Source organism: Parathielavia appendiculata (genome assembly GCF_033297405.1).
Source record: "Parathielavia appendiculata strain CBS 731.68 unplaced genomic scaffold N657scaffold_2, whole genome shotgun sequence".
Lineage (NCBI taxonomy): Eukaryota > Fungi > Ascomycota > Sordariomycetes > Sordariales > Chaetomiaceae > Parathielavia > Parathielavia appendiculata.
Genome location: NW_026944221.1, coordinates 20,937 through 36,066, shown reverse-complemented (window position 1 = coordinate 36,066; position 15,130 = coordinate 20,937). Strand labels below are relative to the sequence as shown.

At 56.2% G+C, this 15,130-nt stretch overlaps 5 protein-coding genes across 5 annotated transcripts; 2 read left to right on the top strand and 3 right to left on the bottom strand.

Moving 5' to 3' along the window:
* Window positions 1-246: 246 nt before the first annotated feature.
* N657DRAFT_640528 (uncharacterized protein) lies at window positions 247-3,049 on the bottom strand. Its single transcript, XM_062791983.1, has 5 exons — window positions 2,974-3,049; window positions 2,481-2,867; window positions 1,391-2,420; window positions 818-1,331; window positions 247-760 (listed from the first exon to the last, which is right to left on the bottom strand). Exons 2-5 carry the CDS (start codon window positions 2,733-2,735, stop codon window positions 700-702), a joined length of 1,860 nt encoding a protein of 619 aa, XP_062650440.1. The 5' UTR covers window positions 2,736-2,867; window positions 2,974-3,049; the 3' UTR covers window positions 247-699.
* On the top strand, window positions 2,982-4,638 carry N657DRAFT_653123 (D-tyrosyl-tRNA deacylase; the record flags this gene model as incomplete). Its single annotated transcript, XM_062794375.1, has 4 exons — window positions 2,982-3,024; window positions 4,104-4,282; window positions 4,340-4,382; window positions 4,439-4,638. The coding sequence occupies 4 exons, from the start codon at window positions 2,982-2,984 to the stop codon at window positions 4,636-4,638; spliced, it is 465 nt and encodes a 154-aa protein (XP_062650439.1).
* A 1,172-nt stretch (window positions 4,639-5,810) lies between these two features.
* On the top strand, window positions 5,811-7,665 carry N657DRAFT_610583 (uncharacterized protein). The gene is made up of 3 exons (XM_062790334.1): window positions 5,811-5,984; window positions 6,042-6,463; window positions 6,531-7,665. The coding sequence occupies exons 2-3, from the start codon at window positions 6,106-6,108 to the stop codon at window positions 7,295-7,297; spliced, it is 1,125 nt and encodes a 374-aa protein (XP_062650438.1). The 5' UTR covers window positions 5,811-5,984; window positions 6,042-6,105; the 3' UTR covers window positions 7,298-7,665.
* A 17-nt stretch (window positions 7,666-7,682) lies between these two features.
* N657DRAFT_661062 (Rho GTPase activation protein) lies at window positions 7,683-11,767 on the bottom strand (the record flags this gene model as incomplete). Its single annotated transcript, XM_062795078.1, has 4 exons — window positions 7,683-8,235; window positions 8,266-9,804; window positions 10,249-11,661; window positions 11,721-11,767. 4 exons carry the CDS (start codon window positions 11,765-11,767, stop codon window positions 7,683-7,685), a joined length of 3,552 nt encoding a protein of 1,183 aa, XP_062650437.1.
* A 1,237-nt stretch (window positions 11,768-13,004) lies between these two features.
* On the bottom strand, window positions 13,005-14,615 carry N657DRAFT_640525 (uncharacterized protein). The gene is made up of 3 exons (XM_062791982.1): window positions 14,285-14,615; window positions 13,899-14,142; window positions 13,005-13,829 (listed from the first exon to the last, which is right to left on the bottom strand). Exons 1-3 carry the CDS (start codon window positions 14,408-14,410, stop codon window positions 13,186-13,188), a joined length of 1,014 nt encoding a protein of 337 aa, XP_062650436.1. The 5' UTR covers window positions 14,411-14,615; the 3' UTR covers window positions 13,005-13,185.
* Between the last annotated feature and the right edge of the window lie 515 nt (window positions 14,616-15,130).

Sequence of the window (15,130 nt, the reverse complement as noted above, 5' to 3'; positions counted from 1 at the left end):
CGGACTCACGGGTACCGCAGGGCGCAGATGTCGTTTCATCTTGAGAGTCGAGACGGCACCCGCCGAAGTCCACGAAGGCCCATCTCAACCGAGGGTCTTGCGTTCCAGATCCGGCACCGAGGTATGTCATGCAGCGCCCAGCACCTTCACCACGCTCGCCCGGAAGTATCCCCACTCGGATCCCCTAGGCAGATTCGTGGGCTCACACCATACATAAGGTAGAGGCAGAGAGGCCCAGGGAAACAGGCAAACAGCACAATTTCAATCCGCTTTGCATGGGTCCGCTATCAGCGACACATTCGCCTCCTTCCTGACGTTTTGTTCCCGTTTCTTTGCTCTTTTCCTGTCATAGTAGAGATCGATTCAGGCTGCACGACAGCGGCAGCTGGGCAAGTGGCGGGCAAGCCAACTTTGGGAGACCGACCGACACAGCACAGCTTTCAGGTAAACCACTGGGAAGGGATAATCGGCGGAGGCAATACGTTGTGTCTTGTCTTTTGCCGTCCATCGGAGGGAGAACTGGTGACGCGGCCGCGTACCGTAACCCAGCCGGGTCCTGCCCCAGAAAGGGATGCCATTTACTCATACCGAACACCGAAGCATACTCCATACCTACTCACCAGGCCGCCTTGTCCTCCTCCCCCGCCTGCCTGGCTCCTTGACCTGAAGGATGCCGCCTCCGCACACGGAGGAGCGCACTCAGACCTCATCCTCGAGGAACTTATACGCGAACTTGAAGTCAGCCTTACGCCGGTTCATCCTGTTCTAAATTAGCTCCTATCCCACACCAATGTAGCCGCGGGATATTTCGTCTCACCATGTGCTCTCGTAGTCAAAGAAGCGGTACGTCCCCTGCTCAAACTCCTCCGTGATGGACTTGGGCTCTTCGTGCCGCTGGAACCAAGTCTGGTACTGCTTGTGGAACCGCCAGCTCTGATCTTTCAGCGCCCGCGCCGCAAGGTACTGCTGGTACGTGCCCTGCTTGTAGTAAAAGACGTAGAAGAGCGTGTCCGGATCAATCCGGGAATAGAGCCGCGGATCGTCGAAAATGGACAGCGGCTCCTGAGGGAATCGAGTATGCGTCTGGAACTTGACGTCGGGCTGGTAGTTTCGTGGCGGCTCGGCGTCCAGGATGCCCGGTTTGCTCGCCTCTGATAAGGCTTGCATCCTTTGCGTTGTGGGGGCGTTTAGGGGCGCGGGCCGCTTCTTGGTCACCTCGAATGACTCGACCAAATCCTGCAGAGACGCGGGCAGATGGTATATCGACTCTGGTTCCTCGTCCGCCTCGTCGACCGGCCTGATACCATTGGTCGCGCCGTTTGTTTGCGCTGCTGTAGAGGCCAAAGTTAGCACACCTATGGATCACAACAGTTCGGTTGATCACCCAAACCTTTTGCAGATTCGGCTGCATCCACGGCGGCAGGCTGCGCCACCGCCTTGCCCTTTGCCGCTGCCTTGCTCGTCTGAGGGACCGGTGTTGAGCTTCCTGCCGGTGCGGTGGTTGTGCTGGCGACGTGTGACACCGGCTGTACCGTTACAACACCTGGCGAGTCCGCTGCGTTCGTTCTGGCCTGGGCGCCCGCACTTGGTGTCGCTGATGGCGGCGGGGGTAATGGGGCGATACCGACATTGTTCGCCGCTGCCGCTGCCGCGCTGGCATATTTCAGGCCTTCGCCAGCGAGCCTGACCGGCGGCGCTGCCGGCTTCATGCCAGTATTGGCCGAGGCGCCATTGTTGCTGCTGAGAGTCGGTAGCGGTGTGCTGTGGACCGTTGCGAGCGTGGGAAGGGGTGATTTGAGCTGAGTCGAGGGCCGCCGGGCAGCCGATCCCGCCACTGCATCCACCGCACTCTTTTGCTTACCAGCGGGCGCGCTCGCTGGCTTCGGCTCGGGTTCGGCAACCGCGTCGTCCTGTATCGACTGGGTGTCCTGGGAGGATACCCTGTCGTTGTCCAGATTCATGCCGTATTGGTCTTCCTCGTCCTGCAGGTTCAGGTCGTCGTACATAGTCTCGTCCTCCATGAAGTCATCGTTCATGCCGTCCGACACGTAGTACTTGATGTTCTCCCCCAGCTCGTTGACTTGGTCGGCCTCGACGCCCCCGTTTTCGAGCGAGCGCCTGATCAGCTCTAGCTTTCCCTGGTGCCATTTGTGCCGCTCGATGATGCGTTCGATCTCGGCTATGCGCTCCGCCTTGGCGGCGTGCCCCTTCCCTTTCTTCATGGTTGCCTGTATTGATTCGCTCTCGGCCTCGAGGGTCTCGATCTGCTGCTCCAGTTCGTCGACCATGCTGCTTAAGAAGTCGCTTGCGTCCATCTTGGCCTGCTCCTTAGGGTCCAGCTTGGCAGCCGCAGAGAGCCCCTCTTTCGAGTACGCCTTGGTCTTCATGGCCTTTTCGACCGCCTTGAATTTTTCCATTTGCTACAGAGACGGGTAAGTCTGCTGGCCAGCACAGGCAACGCGGCCGATTGGAATACAAACCGTCTCAATTAGGCGACGCTGCTCCAGGAGCGGCGCTTTGTCCTTGATATCGTTACTGGCGGCCCATGTCTTGATCTGATCACGCAGCCTTTGCAGCTTCTTGATCTCGCGCTTGAGCTGGTCTTCTAGTTTCTCTTTCTGCGCCTGGTTCGTTGACTGCTCAATCTTCTCGTAGATGGCTTCGAATTCGGCGACACCCTCGGCCACCTTCTTGAAGCACTTGTCGACTTCTTGTTGTAGTTTTCGCGCGGCCATTGTGTCGGCAATGGTCCGCGAACCGAGGATGGCTTACGGAAGGGTCGATCTCGTCCAAGGGAAATTGCTCGTTGGCCCGGTCAAAAAGCCGGGCGGCTGGTTTCGTACTTTGTGTGCGGGTGAAGAGGTCGACTGGTATCGCGGAAACAACATCCAACGTCAACCCAGCTCGGCAAATGATTCCATGCAAAGGCGGGACGCACATCCCGGCCCATGTCGCTCGGCCACAAGCACTTACCTGCTAGAATGACAGGAGGAGGTCGCTCGGAATCTGTTGATCTCGTCCTGTGTTTCGGGGCAGCAGTGGTCAACCTGCAAACGGTTTGCGATGGCAATGTAGATGGAGATGGCGATTATCCGCAGACCGTGACAGGTCAGCTCGGCACGCGGCTGGCGCTTGGCGATTGGCGCCTGCTATTACTACGGAAGCCCTTTAGCGGCAATATTTAAAAGATTGCAGAAGTACCGTATCAACGAACAAAACTGGCCGGGTCTAACCAAAAGGCAGTTGATTAAGCATTAGAAAGCATTTTCAACTCTCTTATCTTGTTTTATACAAGTACTGTTACACAATCTCTACACACATGATGTTATAGTCAGTTCTCAGTGTTCTACCAGAGTTGCATTAAAGTTCCGATTACTCCGTAATATTTACTCTGGAGCTGAAGGCAGACTGGAAGAGCCCACTTTCCTTTTGCGGCCGATTTACAATTCAACCCTGTTCGTTCGTTAGCGTGGCACATGGCGGACACGAGACATGAAATGCATGAAATGGGAAACGGACCAAAAATACTGTTAAAAAAGACAAACGCAAGAATGAAGAGGGAGGAGGAAGACAAAAGGTGAAATTTGAATAGAAGAGGAAAGGAGAAGACAACGATATACTAATAATGTCTCAAGAGGAAGAACGAAAGCAAAAGGGGCTAAAACGCGAAGTTCAAATCTTCAGGTTCCACGCTAACAAAGGCACCAGAGCTGAATTGTACTTGTGATGGATCTAACTCCGGACCGCCATAACCCAGCCTCTACAACTTTTGGAGCTTGGAGGGAGGTTGTTTCAAGAGAGCATTAATAACACCAAACGGCCATCTTATCGCCGAGTCGCTCATTACGGAGTATACCTGTCATATATTTCGATCCCAGTTGTAGTCCTCCCGCTGCCAGCCTTTCCTTCCTTCCATTCGGCGTTCCCTATGGAAGCTATGCTGTTGTTACCTTAACCATCTCCTTTTTGTCGACTCATATCTGTCACTTGCAACAGCCCGAGTTTGTGCCGCATAAATGAAAGGTGTGTACACCCACAATACCGCATCCAAACACCCAGGTTTGTTCCCCGAGCTGCCCATGTTCTAAAAGGAACCCGTTTAGCCATACTTCAGAGAGTCCTTTCGGCCTCGGTCACTGTGGACCAGGAAATTGTCTCCAAAATCGGCCAAGGCGTGCTTGTCTTCGCAGCCGTGGCACCTGGAGACACCGAGAAGGAGGCGGAGTCATTAGCTGCCAAGGTGCTCAAGTTGAAGCTGTGGGATGATGAGTCCGGGGCCCGCGTAAGATTCTTCCCTCCAGCCCCATATCCCACTGTGCCTCTGACTGGGTGGAATCAGTGGAAAAGAAATGTCCAAGACATCTGCGGTGAAGTTTTATGTGGTATGATGTTTTGACTCGGGATGAACACTTGGTGCAAGTTCTAACGGTCGCTCTAGTTTCTCAGTTCACACTCCTTGCGTCGACGAAAAAAGGCAGCAAACCCGACTTTCACGGGGCAATGGGGGGAAAGGAGGCGAAGAGACTTTACGATCACTTCTACAGCAAAGTACAAGCGGGTTATGCGGCAGACAAGGTCAGGAATGGTGTATTTCAGGCCACGATGCAAGTTGCATTGGTCAACGACGGTCCGGTATGAGCTTACCTTACCGCTGTCGACATTCCTTGTGCAGCAGTTGACTCTCGAAGGTGACGCTGGAGCTATCGGCAGCGCCAAAACCGGACAACGATTAAAAGAAGGACAAAGGCGGCGGATTGTCAGCCTGATTACCGCTCGGTCGCTGAAGGGATCCGACCTGGAACCGAAGAACGGTCCCAGCGTTTTCTCTCGAAAATTTAGAGGAAAGTGCAACCGAACAACAAAAGGTATCGCGAGACTCGTGCCTAGCTTCTGGTGGCATTTTGGTTCCAGTTTTGTTCATGAAAGACAGAAGGAACCTGATATTCGTAAAGTCGCGCCTTGCCTGTATTGTACGTATCCGTTTCTCACAGTACCTGGGTCCTGGCTGCGCCCATCTCAGCCGACTTGTCTATCTGCACTTTACCCTTGCATCTATCTGCACATAGTCCGTATTAAAGGGAATTTCGCAGAAAGTGGGGAACCCTCGACACCAATACCGCTATCTCTCTATATCGAAGGCCTCAAATACCAGTGCATACTAACAAAACCGAAACCACAGCAGTCTACACAAAAGCAAATTACAAGCTCCAAATCCCTGGGCCGATCACGGTCGTAGTCGCCTTCAAATGGTTGGGTTTCCACGGTTTTCGGACCTGCCTCAACGCCGGATATAGGGCCGAGCCGGCGCCGGCCTTGGCGTCCCACTATCGGGAGTTAGTGTGTCGGGAGGTCGGAAAACAGTACACGTCCAAACCACCGAAGGTCTCGAAAATAGAACACACCCTAGGATGATAATTCATCTTATTATATGCAATGATCGTAGTGGTGATGTACGATATTTTTGCCCTGAAGTGCGGGTTAAACCTGGAAGGGCCGGTGGTGTTGACTTTCATTGTGACCCACTTCCTGCTAGGCTTACTTCGTAAATTTGTGCAGGTAGGTGAAGGGAGTAAGTGCAGGTAGACAGCTCGATCTCATCGGATCCGCTTTCCCTAAGGGAGTTAGACTGCTGCGGTGTAACCTCCCCCACCTTAGAAGCACCTTCCTGCATGTGGTTGCCCCACCATATCGAAGCTTCACGAAGCCTCATGCTCAGACTTGTATCTCAGAAGCTTGTTATTTTGCGGTCAGTCGATAGGTAAACGAGACGAACTTCTGCTCCGGAAAACTCACTATATGCTCTTACCATCTTTTTTATTGATTCGTCGAGAATCAGAAACTGTTCTTCCCAGCCGCCCGTAGAAGACCGGAGCTTTCCACATAGAGATCCATCACGAGTTAGCGCAAACCGCTGGACGAGACAGCACGCAAAGTAGGCTGAGTACCAGACGTTTCGTCCTACATTTCCCGCTTGACTGGTCTTCCCGGTATCACTCGTATTCTCAGCTACTTTCCTTTGCGCTCTTTGCTAACTTCCCTCCCAAGGATTCGCTTCTGCAATCGCAATTCAGTCGACAGAGATCCCGTACTTCACACGAAATCAGCATGAGCACCAACGAGACCAAGACGGCTCGCAGCCGCGTCTTCTTCGATATTACCATTGGCGGGAAACCGGCCGGTCGCGTCACGTTTGAGCTCTACAATGACATCGTCCCCAAGACGGCCGAGAATTTCCGCGTCCTGTGCACTGGCGAGAAGGGAGTCGGTAAGGCCGGCAAGCCGCTGCACTACAAGGGCTCCAGCTTTCACCGGGTCATCAAGCAGTTCATGATCCAGGGCGGTGACTTCACTGCTGGCAACGGCACTGGTGGCGAGTCCATCTACGGTGCCAAGTTCGAGGACGAGAACTTTGAGCTGAAGCACGACCGTCCTTTCCTGCTGTCCATGGCCAATGCTGGTCCTGGTATGGATTGCCCACCAACACTTCGAGGAACCACGGTTGCTAATCTCTTCTCTGCGCTCTTTTACAGGAACCAATGGCTCACAGTTCTTCATCACCACGGTCCCGACCCCGCACCTTGACGGCAAGCACGTCGTGTTCGGCGAAGTCCTCAGCGGCAAGTCGGTGGTGCGCCAGATCGAAAACCTCCGGACCCAGGCCGACAAGCCCGTCAAGGACGCCATCATCGCCGACTGCGGTGAGCTCTCCCCGTCCGAGGCCGTTGGCGCCGACACCAAGGCGCCGGACGCGTACGGTGACGAGTACGAAGACTTTCCCGAGGACCAAGTGACCGGCGACGAGGTTGTCTCGGCCTCCCAGATTCTCAAGATTGCGACCGACTGCAAGGACTTTGGCAACAAGGCCTTCAAGGCCGGCGACCTCAGCGTCGCCCTCGACAAGTACCAGAAGGGCCTCCGGTATCTGAACGAGGACCCGGACCTGGACAACGAGCCGGCCGAGACGAAGCAGCAGATGGACGCGCTGCGCGTCAGCCTTAACAGCAACGCGGCGCTGATGAATCTGAAGTTGGGTGCGTGGGATGAGACCGTCCGTGCGGCGGACAGCGCTCTGGCTGTCTCGACTATCTCGGACAAGGACAAAGCCAAGGCGCTCTATCGCCGCGGGTATGCGCAGGTGCGCTTGAAGGACGAGGATGCCGCGCTCGAAAGTCTGGAGCAGGCCAAGAAGCTTGCGCCGGAGGATACGGCCATCAATGCTGAGCTGGCTACGGTCAAGAAGGCGGCCGCAGCTAGGGCCGCGAAGGAAAAGGCTGCCTTCAAGAAGTTCTTTAGTTGAGGAGGGGTTGATTGTATTTCAAGGCAGAAACCATGATACCATGGGCCACTGTTGGGCGAATACCCGTCAGGAATCAGGCGTGAATCGACAGAGATCCCCGTGATCCTGAGAAGATGGTGAGCCTAAGTTTTCCTAGAGATGCCTGCTGATATCCGTGGCAAGAATAATGATGTTTTTTTTCAGGGCTAGTGACGCAGCCAGACTCTCAACGACCAAGTGAAGATGCTCGCTTCACCCGCTTGGCTTGTCGTAACCAGATAGATGATACGTGTACACAAAAGATACCTCCACATATGCGGCGAAGCCGAGGAACTCTTGCTCCCATACATATATGCATAGCCAGCGCTGCTAACCCGGGTCTTAAGTGGGCTTTGCCTCCCCTGTTTCACGGCCGCGCAACTGTCACCGCTTGCCTCGACTCGGGCAGCGCACTGAGGCCGCCGCCTTTGTTGCGTTCCCGTTCCCGTTCCCTGTCCCTGTCTCTCTCTTTGTTAATCCCCGCCCACCCTTGAATATCTTTTACTTTTTCTCTCTCGTTGAAATTCTCCTGGCCCGGCGGCGCATCCCTGTCCCGCTCGTAGCTCTCCCTGCTACTATTACCACCACCAGTACTCATCATGGGTAACGAAAGGCCACCCGTCAGCACCGCCGCGGCGGCATGTTCAGGCGTTCCAGCGGTCCGCGTCTTGCGGATGAAGCCGCTGAGGAGCTTGCGCGGGTGAATGCCGCTGCGCAGGGTGCTACGCACTGTGTTGTTGTTGCCCGACGCGTTGACGTTGCTGCCCTGGCTGGCCGAGAGGAGCTCGCCTCCATTGCCGTTGTTCCGCGACACTTGACGCAGCGAGCTAGGCAGGCCCATTATGTCTCGACTACTGAAGCTGCCGTGTCGGGTGGTGTCTCGGCCCATTATGCTGACCGTTCCAAACGGAGGGGATGTGCTGGGTAGTACATCCACCTCGCTTCCGGACGATCCGGGAGGATGATGGGCCCCCTCGCTCTCAGTCCAATATGCTGTTGTGCCGCTGCTGTTGCCGCCGCCGTAGGTGGACGACAGGCTGCCAAGCATGTCGCCGCCGATGCTGATGCGATCCATCGCATCCGAGAGGACAGAAGCAGTGTTGTCATCCTCCGCCCCCGACTGCTGACTGACAGCTACTTCAGCTTGCCGAAGAGCCTCGATGCGCGCGAGGCAGCCCGCGGCGCGCTGGTACAGGCCGATGCAGAGTTTGTGGAACCGCAGCAGCTCGCCCTCGTACACGTGGGACTCGCTGGCCGAGTGCGGGTGTGCCTCTGCCCAGAGCTTGACGAGTGCGGCAAAGTTACGGCCTTGGTCGATCAGGTAAGGCAGCGAAGGGAACCCTTCGCGCGCCATTGGCGACAGACGGCCGAGGATGGTGATGGGCGTGGAGTACGGCGCCGGCAGTGGAGCTTCGGTCCGCTCTGCTGGGATGGCACACACGGTGTCGAGGAAGTCTTTAAAGGCCTGGCGTTGGGTGGTGAGGAACTTGTTCATGGGCTCCATCCACGTCTCCTTCTTGCCGATGCTCGACAGGTTGGCGAGGGCCTGCAAGGATTTAGCGATGAGGGTCAGGGTACGCTGGGCGCGAGGGCGCGGATGGTCGTGTAGGAGGCCGAATAGCTTCGGGTTTAGAATGGCCGGACAAAGGAAGCGGAGGAAGAGGAAGCCCGAGACAGATGTGTATGTGACGGTCCGGAGGAAGTCGCCGTAGCGATCTTCGGCTACAGCCCTGATATACTTGAGGATGTGCCTCAGCTCAGAAGGCAGACGAGTCGCCGATGACGCGATGCAGTTCCATACGTCGGTGGTAAAGTGGATGAGATGGTTCCAGTGTTGTTGAAGGTCCTCGCCGTGGTGCAACTTGCTCGGGTCCACTTCGCAACTGCGGTCGCTCTCGTTGATCTCCAATATTTTCTCCGCCAATGTCTCGCTCAGATACTCGCGGCCCAGACGGCGCATGTGATACTCCAAGGCCTGGGTCAGTAGAGAGTTGCCCCTGAACAGGAGATTGGCCTCGCCCTGAAGCGATTTTCCCAAGTCGCGCACAATCTGCTCTCGGTCAACGTTGGATTCAATCGAGTCATTGGACTTAAGCCGCGCGCTGAACCTCGGTTTTTTCAGCGGTGCTTGGTTCCCAATGCCGTCAATCTCTTCCTCAACCATATTCATGAGCCATTCGTTTGCACTTCCTGAAACCTGGAAGATGTTGACAAATATCTCGGCGAGCCGGCGCAGGCTCCCGGGCAATGCCTCGGTAATCTGACTAATAAGTCCGGAACTGAAACGGTGCAAGAGCTCCGAAAGCGGCTGATAGTTTTGCTGTAGAAGAACCACGAGCTCCTCGTGGTGGACTTTGAGAAGCATGGAGCCAATGGATTGCTGCCTGTCATCGCATATTTGAAGCCACTGTTCGTGATCCTTTCCGCAGTCCAGATGATGCAGAGGTATGTCGACAGAACCGCACAGAACTTCTGTCATGTTGTTAGTCCTGGCCAATCCCAGTGTCACCTGGATATGGTGCGCGAAGCTCTCCATGGTGCCGTCAACCCTCTTTAGAAGGACTGAGAGGTAGGGTAGGGACGCGGGGAGGTCCGTGAAGACGCAATCCTCGCGCCAGAACGGGTTCTTGGTGTCCGTTTTGGTGGTCGTCCTTGCACGGACTTCTCCGTCAAGAATCACTTCGGCGAGGTAGTTGCCGGTTAACGATTCCATGTCTGACCCCTTGGTATGGCGGTCTCCTTGGGGTCCTTCTCCGGCCCAGGCCCTGCTGCGCAGTTTGGCCTCAGTGATCCTGACGGATATTGTTTTTTCCACCCTAAACGTCTCTCCCACAGGCTTCTCTTGGAAATCCGTCACCTCGCACACAGCTCCCCCTCTTGCCGGGTCGAGAGTGTACACATCCGGTATGGTGAATGCGCGCAACAGGACAAACCAAACCTCGAATAGAACTCTAGTCTCCAAGGCTATGTAGACTGGCCTGAAGATGGACAGCTGGGTTGAAGTGGAGGCATAAGAGGGGAAGATGGCGAGGCAGTAGTCTTCATCCAGCACGGACCTGTCGAGCTGCTGAATGGCGGATCTCGCGAGTTGGGACAGTTCTATGACGGAGAGCACCGTCACGTCGTTTTCCGTCATAACCTTGAGCTCGCCGTTATCGTGGAGGATGCAAGAGACCCTCCTCCAGCAGGTCTGCGAAGACCGTAAGTCGCGCGTCGAAGGCCGCCTGACGATGGCGCGAGGTGAGACAGCTGCGCCCTTGTCCCAGAGCATGACCTTGCCGACCTTGATGATGGCTGGTTCCCGAATGTTTGGCGACGATACGCGACGCTTCATCTCTATCCTTGCCGGCGCGCCGACGTAGGGATTGACAGGACGCATATTTTGAGATCTCGCACCAGGTGGTCGCAACTGCTGCCAACAGAGCAAAGCCGCCAGCCAGAGTTCAAGCTCCTCATGCACAAGGGGCCGCAGGAACAGCGCCACGCCTAGATGGGGGCTAGCGACTTCGAGGCATTGCATGTCCGTGTGCTGGTGTCCGACCGGGGCCACCCGACACCCCCGAAGGTCGGCGAGCAGGATGGTGTGAAAGGGACCGCTGTCGCCGGGGTCAAACATCAGATGCCCCCTCTCCTCGTCGATATAGCACATGCCGCTCACCCACGGCCCGTCCACGTCCTTCTGGTACTCGACTTCACCGCGCATTCTCCCACACAGATTTTTCATGAGGAGCAAGACCTTGTTTGCGTCCGTGGTCGGGATCGGGAGGGGAAGCGAATCAACCGACGGCGGCAGAGAAGATAGGGGTGAACTGGGGCGGGATGACGGCCGCTTGGTTAAACGACTCCTGGCACCGGACGACTTCCTGTCCTTGGGCAATGACGTGGCAGGAGGCGGTTGCAGATCGGCTTGCCTGTACGGCTCGAACGGAGGCTGGTGGAAAGACGGCAGTTTCATGTCGTCGGAAACCGTGACAGAGGCGGCGGACGAGAAGGAGCCTATCCTGTTGCGCGCCTCGCTGGCTGGGGCGAGCTGCTGGCGGAAGGCACCGTCCATGGTGTGAGTTCTCGGGCGGAAAGAGGCCGGCCGCGGAGGAGGGCTGGATGAAGTGCCGTCGAAAGAAGCAGAAAAGGAGTCGTTGAACACGACGCCCTGGCGTCTGGCCGATGGCAGGTTGGCAGAGGCGGTGGGAATGGACCTCGGCGAAGTCTGTGGTGATGAAGAACCACGACCGCGGGGCACCTGTGGAACAGTACTGGCAGGCCCGTCCATCCCCTTGCGCGGTATGGCGTCGGGCGGGTCAGGTGTTACTGACCTCACCGTCTGCCGGAAGGCGGTCCGAAGGTTGCTGGCCGAGGGTCTCTCTGTGCTCCGCGGCGACGGGACTTCAGAGAGTGGAGGGAGCACCGAGTGTCGCGCCGGCCGCTCGGGCAGAGGAGGGGCGGCGGCGCCATGGGGATTAGTCCCCAGGGTGTAAGAGCTCCCATCCATTGCAACGGAGAAGTTATTTGACGAGTTCCGCTCTCTTGACACGCGTCAAGGCCAGAGGGGTAATGCGCGGTGGGCGGAACGACGATGGCCCCAAGAGAGAGAGTCGAAACCAATAGGACGGCACATATGCGCGCGGCCGAGTCCGCGACCCTTGTCTCCTGCTGTCCTCTCTGTTGTCTGGCCCAGCTGATCACGACCACAATCCCTCTCGATTGTCCAATGTCATGCACAACCACCACAGCGCAACCATAGCAAGCACGAATCGGAGTAGTAGGTCGAAGAGGTGAGCGAGAGAGTCGGGCTTCAGCCGAGGTTGGGAGGGCGGTCGTGTAGCGAGATGATGTCGTCGTGGCTACACTAGAACACTCGTGCAATTACGCGAGGACAACACTTTGCCAGATGGAATCAATCGGTCGCTATCTCGTTGCCGGCGATTTGCGAAGCTAGAGAGAGAAGGCTATCGGACGTTTGGGCTGGATCGCGACGGCGTTGAAGCTCGCATCATCCGGGTACTTAGAGGTGGTGAGGTGGTGATGGCCGGATCAACGGGAGGGCCAACGGGAGGACCAACCGGATGGCGAGCGTGGCGGGCTCCGTCGCAAACCCTCGTTCCAGGATGGAGATGGCCAAGGGCAGGCTGTGAGGGATGGTCGATGACCTTGCCGCCGCTAACCTAAGCAGGCAGTTACTAGCGGCTAACAATTATCATTATTACATAACTGTTCTAAAACTGACCCTGGCTCGGGCCTGCGAACAGTGACGGACCGAAAGAGGGAGCTTAAAGTACGGAGCAGTGGAGTTGCTGGCCCCACACACAGAAGTGTCTCCCGACCGATCTGCGGTCTGTGCGGGCGTCGATTCTTTGAGAGCTGGAGCAAACCAGAAGCGATTTCCGCGACACAACTGCCCGCGTTTTACATTCTGGAATCAGCTCGACTGGGTTACACGGCGTCTCGACTGCATGCAAGCCTTCGGTGTGGGAAGTGCTCTGGAAGACTGGATTCTTCTCCGGAACCACATCGCATCACCGAGATCGACGCTAAAGGCAAGTTTGCGGGGTCACGGGGTGCTACACCAGGGTGCCCTGGCCCGGGAAAACCCGCCAAGACTGCGTCGGGTACCTGACGGAGAAGCAATCAAGCGGGTGACTTGAGCTTCTCATTCCTGTCATCCCCATTATCTAACTGGACCCATTCTCGAAGTTCTATTCAGCCGCCAGGTGTTCTTTCAAGTGCTTAATTTTCCCCAATTGAAGATTTATAATATTCCTCAACTGAAGATTTATGATTTTCCTCAATTGAAGATTTATAATTTAAAGTTTAATCCAACATGTCCCGATTCTGTCTTCACACTCTGTAACAAACATGCCCATCTCGGCTTATTAAAAGCCTTCTCCCGCGAGGATGGTCCTCCCACCGCCATACCACAGAGTTCCACACCGGGCCTCGAGTCCCCGTTCCTTGCCAACCATCCATTCACCGAGAAACTCGCCGTCCTTGACGTCCCAGACCTCGTCCTCAAGCCACTTGTTGATGTCTTCGATGGTCCGGATCCACCGCTCTCGCTGCTCTGGTGTCTCGTGGTCTTTCTGCGTGAGAAAGCGTCCAATGGTGATATGCGCACTGGGAACCACGTATCGCGAAGCAATGGCCACTTTTTCTGACGCCATGGTGAAGACGTCTCGCCGCAGGTGGTGGTACGTGTATGCGTCGGGGTCTTCTGCCGTGCTCTGATCGGGCTGTCCGTTCTGCCCGTTCTGCCCAACATGATCCGAAGATAGCGGCGCTGGAGGCGGCGACAGCACTTCCTCACCCGATGCCGGCAGAAACGAGACGGCCACGGCAGACAGGTCGTACGAGATCATGGGCTTGACGAGCCGTGAGCGCCTCGCGAACGTCAACCCGGCCATAGCAGGGAGTGCCGGCCGCAATGCTGACACCAAACTTGCGATCTCCTCAGCCGTCCGCGAGTGAGCCACTTCTAGGGTCGTCAAGTGCAAGCGGTGTGCAGGCATGAGCCAAAGGCCTAGCCGGCGGATGGTTCAGCAAAGGTGTAATGATACTTTTGGCACACGACCAGGAGGAATAGGCTTACCAGGTGCCGCTTTTGCCAGGAGAGTCTGCAGATGAGAGGCCAGCCTCACAATATGGTCCGGCGGTCTCGCCCAGAACACGAGGCAGTTTCTGGGGTCTTTAAACCCAGGTTCGATGTCGGGATTCTCCAACCGCAGCAGGATGGGGTCAATACTGAGCCCCTTGAACTCTGGAGTCAGGAAATTTCCCCGCTGTTGCGCATTCCTGGTGGCCCGATGCGTGGCATACCGGGCTTGCATCTCGGCCTGCGGGTCCTTCCTGTTAGCTTCCTCTCGGCATCCCACACCGCATGAAAAATCCCGGAGCTCCGCGTCACCCCTCCGCCCGGGCCCTCCGCCCGGAATTTTTATGGAACATCATCTTCTCGAGGAGAGGAGGATGGCTTACCGCAGAGCCATGGCAGGCGTTGATGAGGGCGTCATACGGGTTGTCTCCCGGCTTGATCTCCAAGCCGGAAAGATCCTCAAACTTGGGTGCGTCTTCTGTCAGAGGAAACACTGAGCCAGGCGCCATCTTAATTTCTCTTCCGTTTGTTTATCCTGCCCAGGTTGCCAGGTAACGGAGCATTCCCTCCTTTTTTCTGACGCCAGGCACAGCCAAGTTTGAAGCCTCAAAGCACGCGTGAGCGATGAGTTTTCTGTCGTTGTTTCACAAGTTGGAAATGGGGAAAGAGGAATGCCAACCGTCAGACAGGAGCAAGCAACTTATGAGCCAATCGAGGGATTTCTTGGACCTCGTGTTTGAGCTTGCGGTGAAGGAAGGTCTACTCGTCGGGGCTCCCAAATTGGGTAGTTCCGACAAAGTTCCTTACCGCCACAGCCGACGTTCACGCTCAGCCACAGGAAGCGGTCTTGGCAGCCAATTTCAACGTCCCTTGAGGCGTCGACTCCCTCTCTCGAGTCATTGGAGGATTTCCCGCCTGGCCTCGAGCTGCCATCATCATCAACAATCATCCCGTCCAATCTGGTCTCCTGGCTTGGCGAGCGGTTTCCTCTGTCGGCATTGACCTGGTCAGTATCCCAAGACAACGAAACGCGCTGTCCATGACCGCCAGGACAATGTCACGGCCGCATTCTGGACAGCAGCCAGGTCCCGCCCGGAGCTATGGGTCCCATTGTCTGCGTTGTCCGGCATTTGGGATGTCGGTGATCACCAGTGGGTGGTTCATGCTGTCAGAAAACCCACTGTTCTTTGCTCGCTCCTGGGTAGTCAAAGAGTCCAGCAGTTCTAACC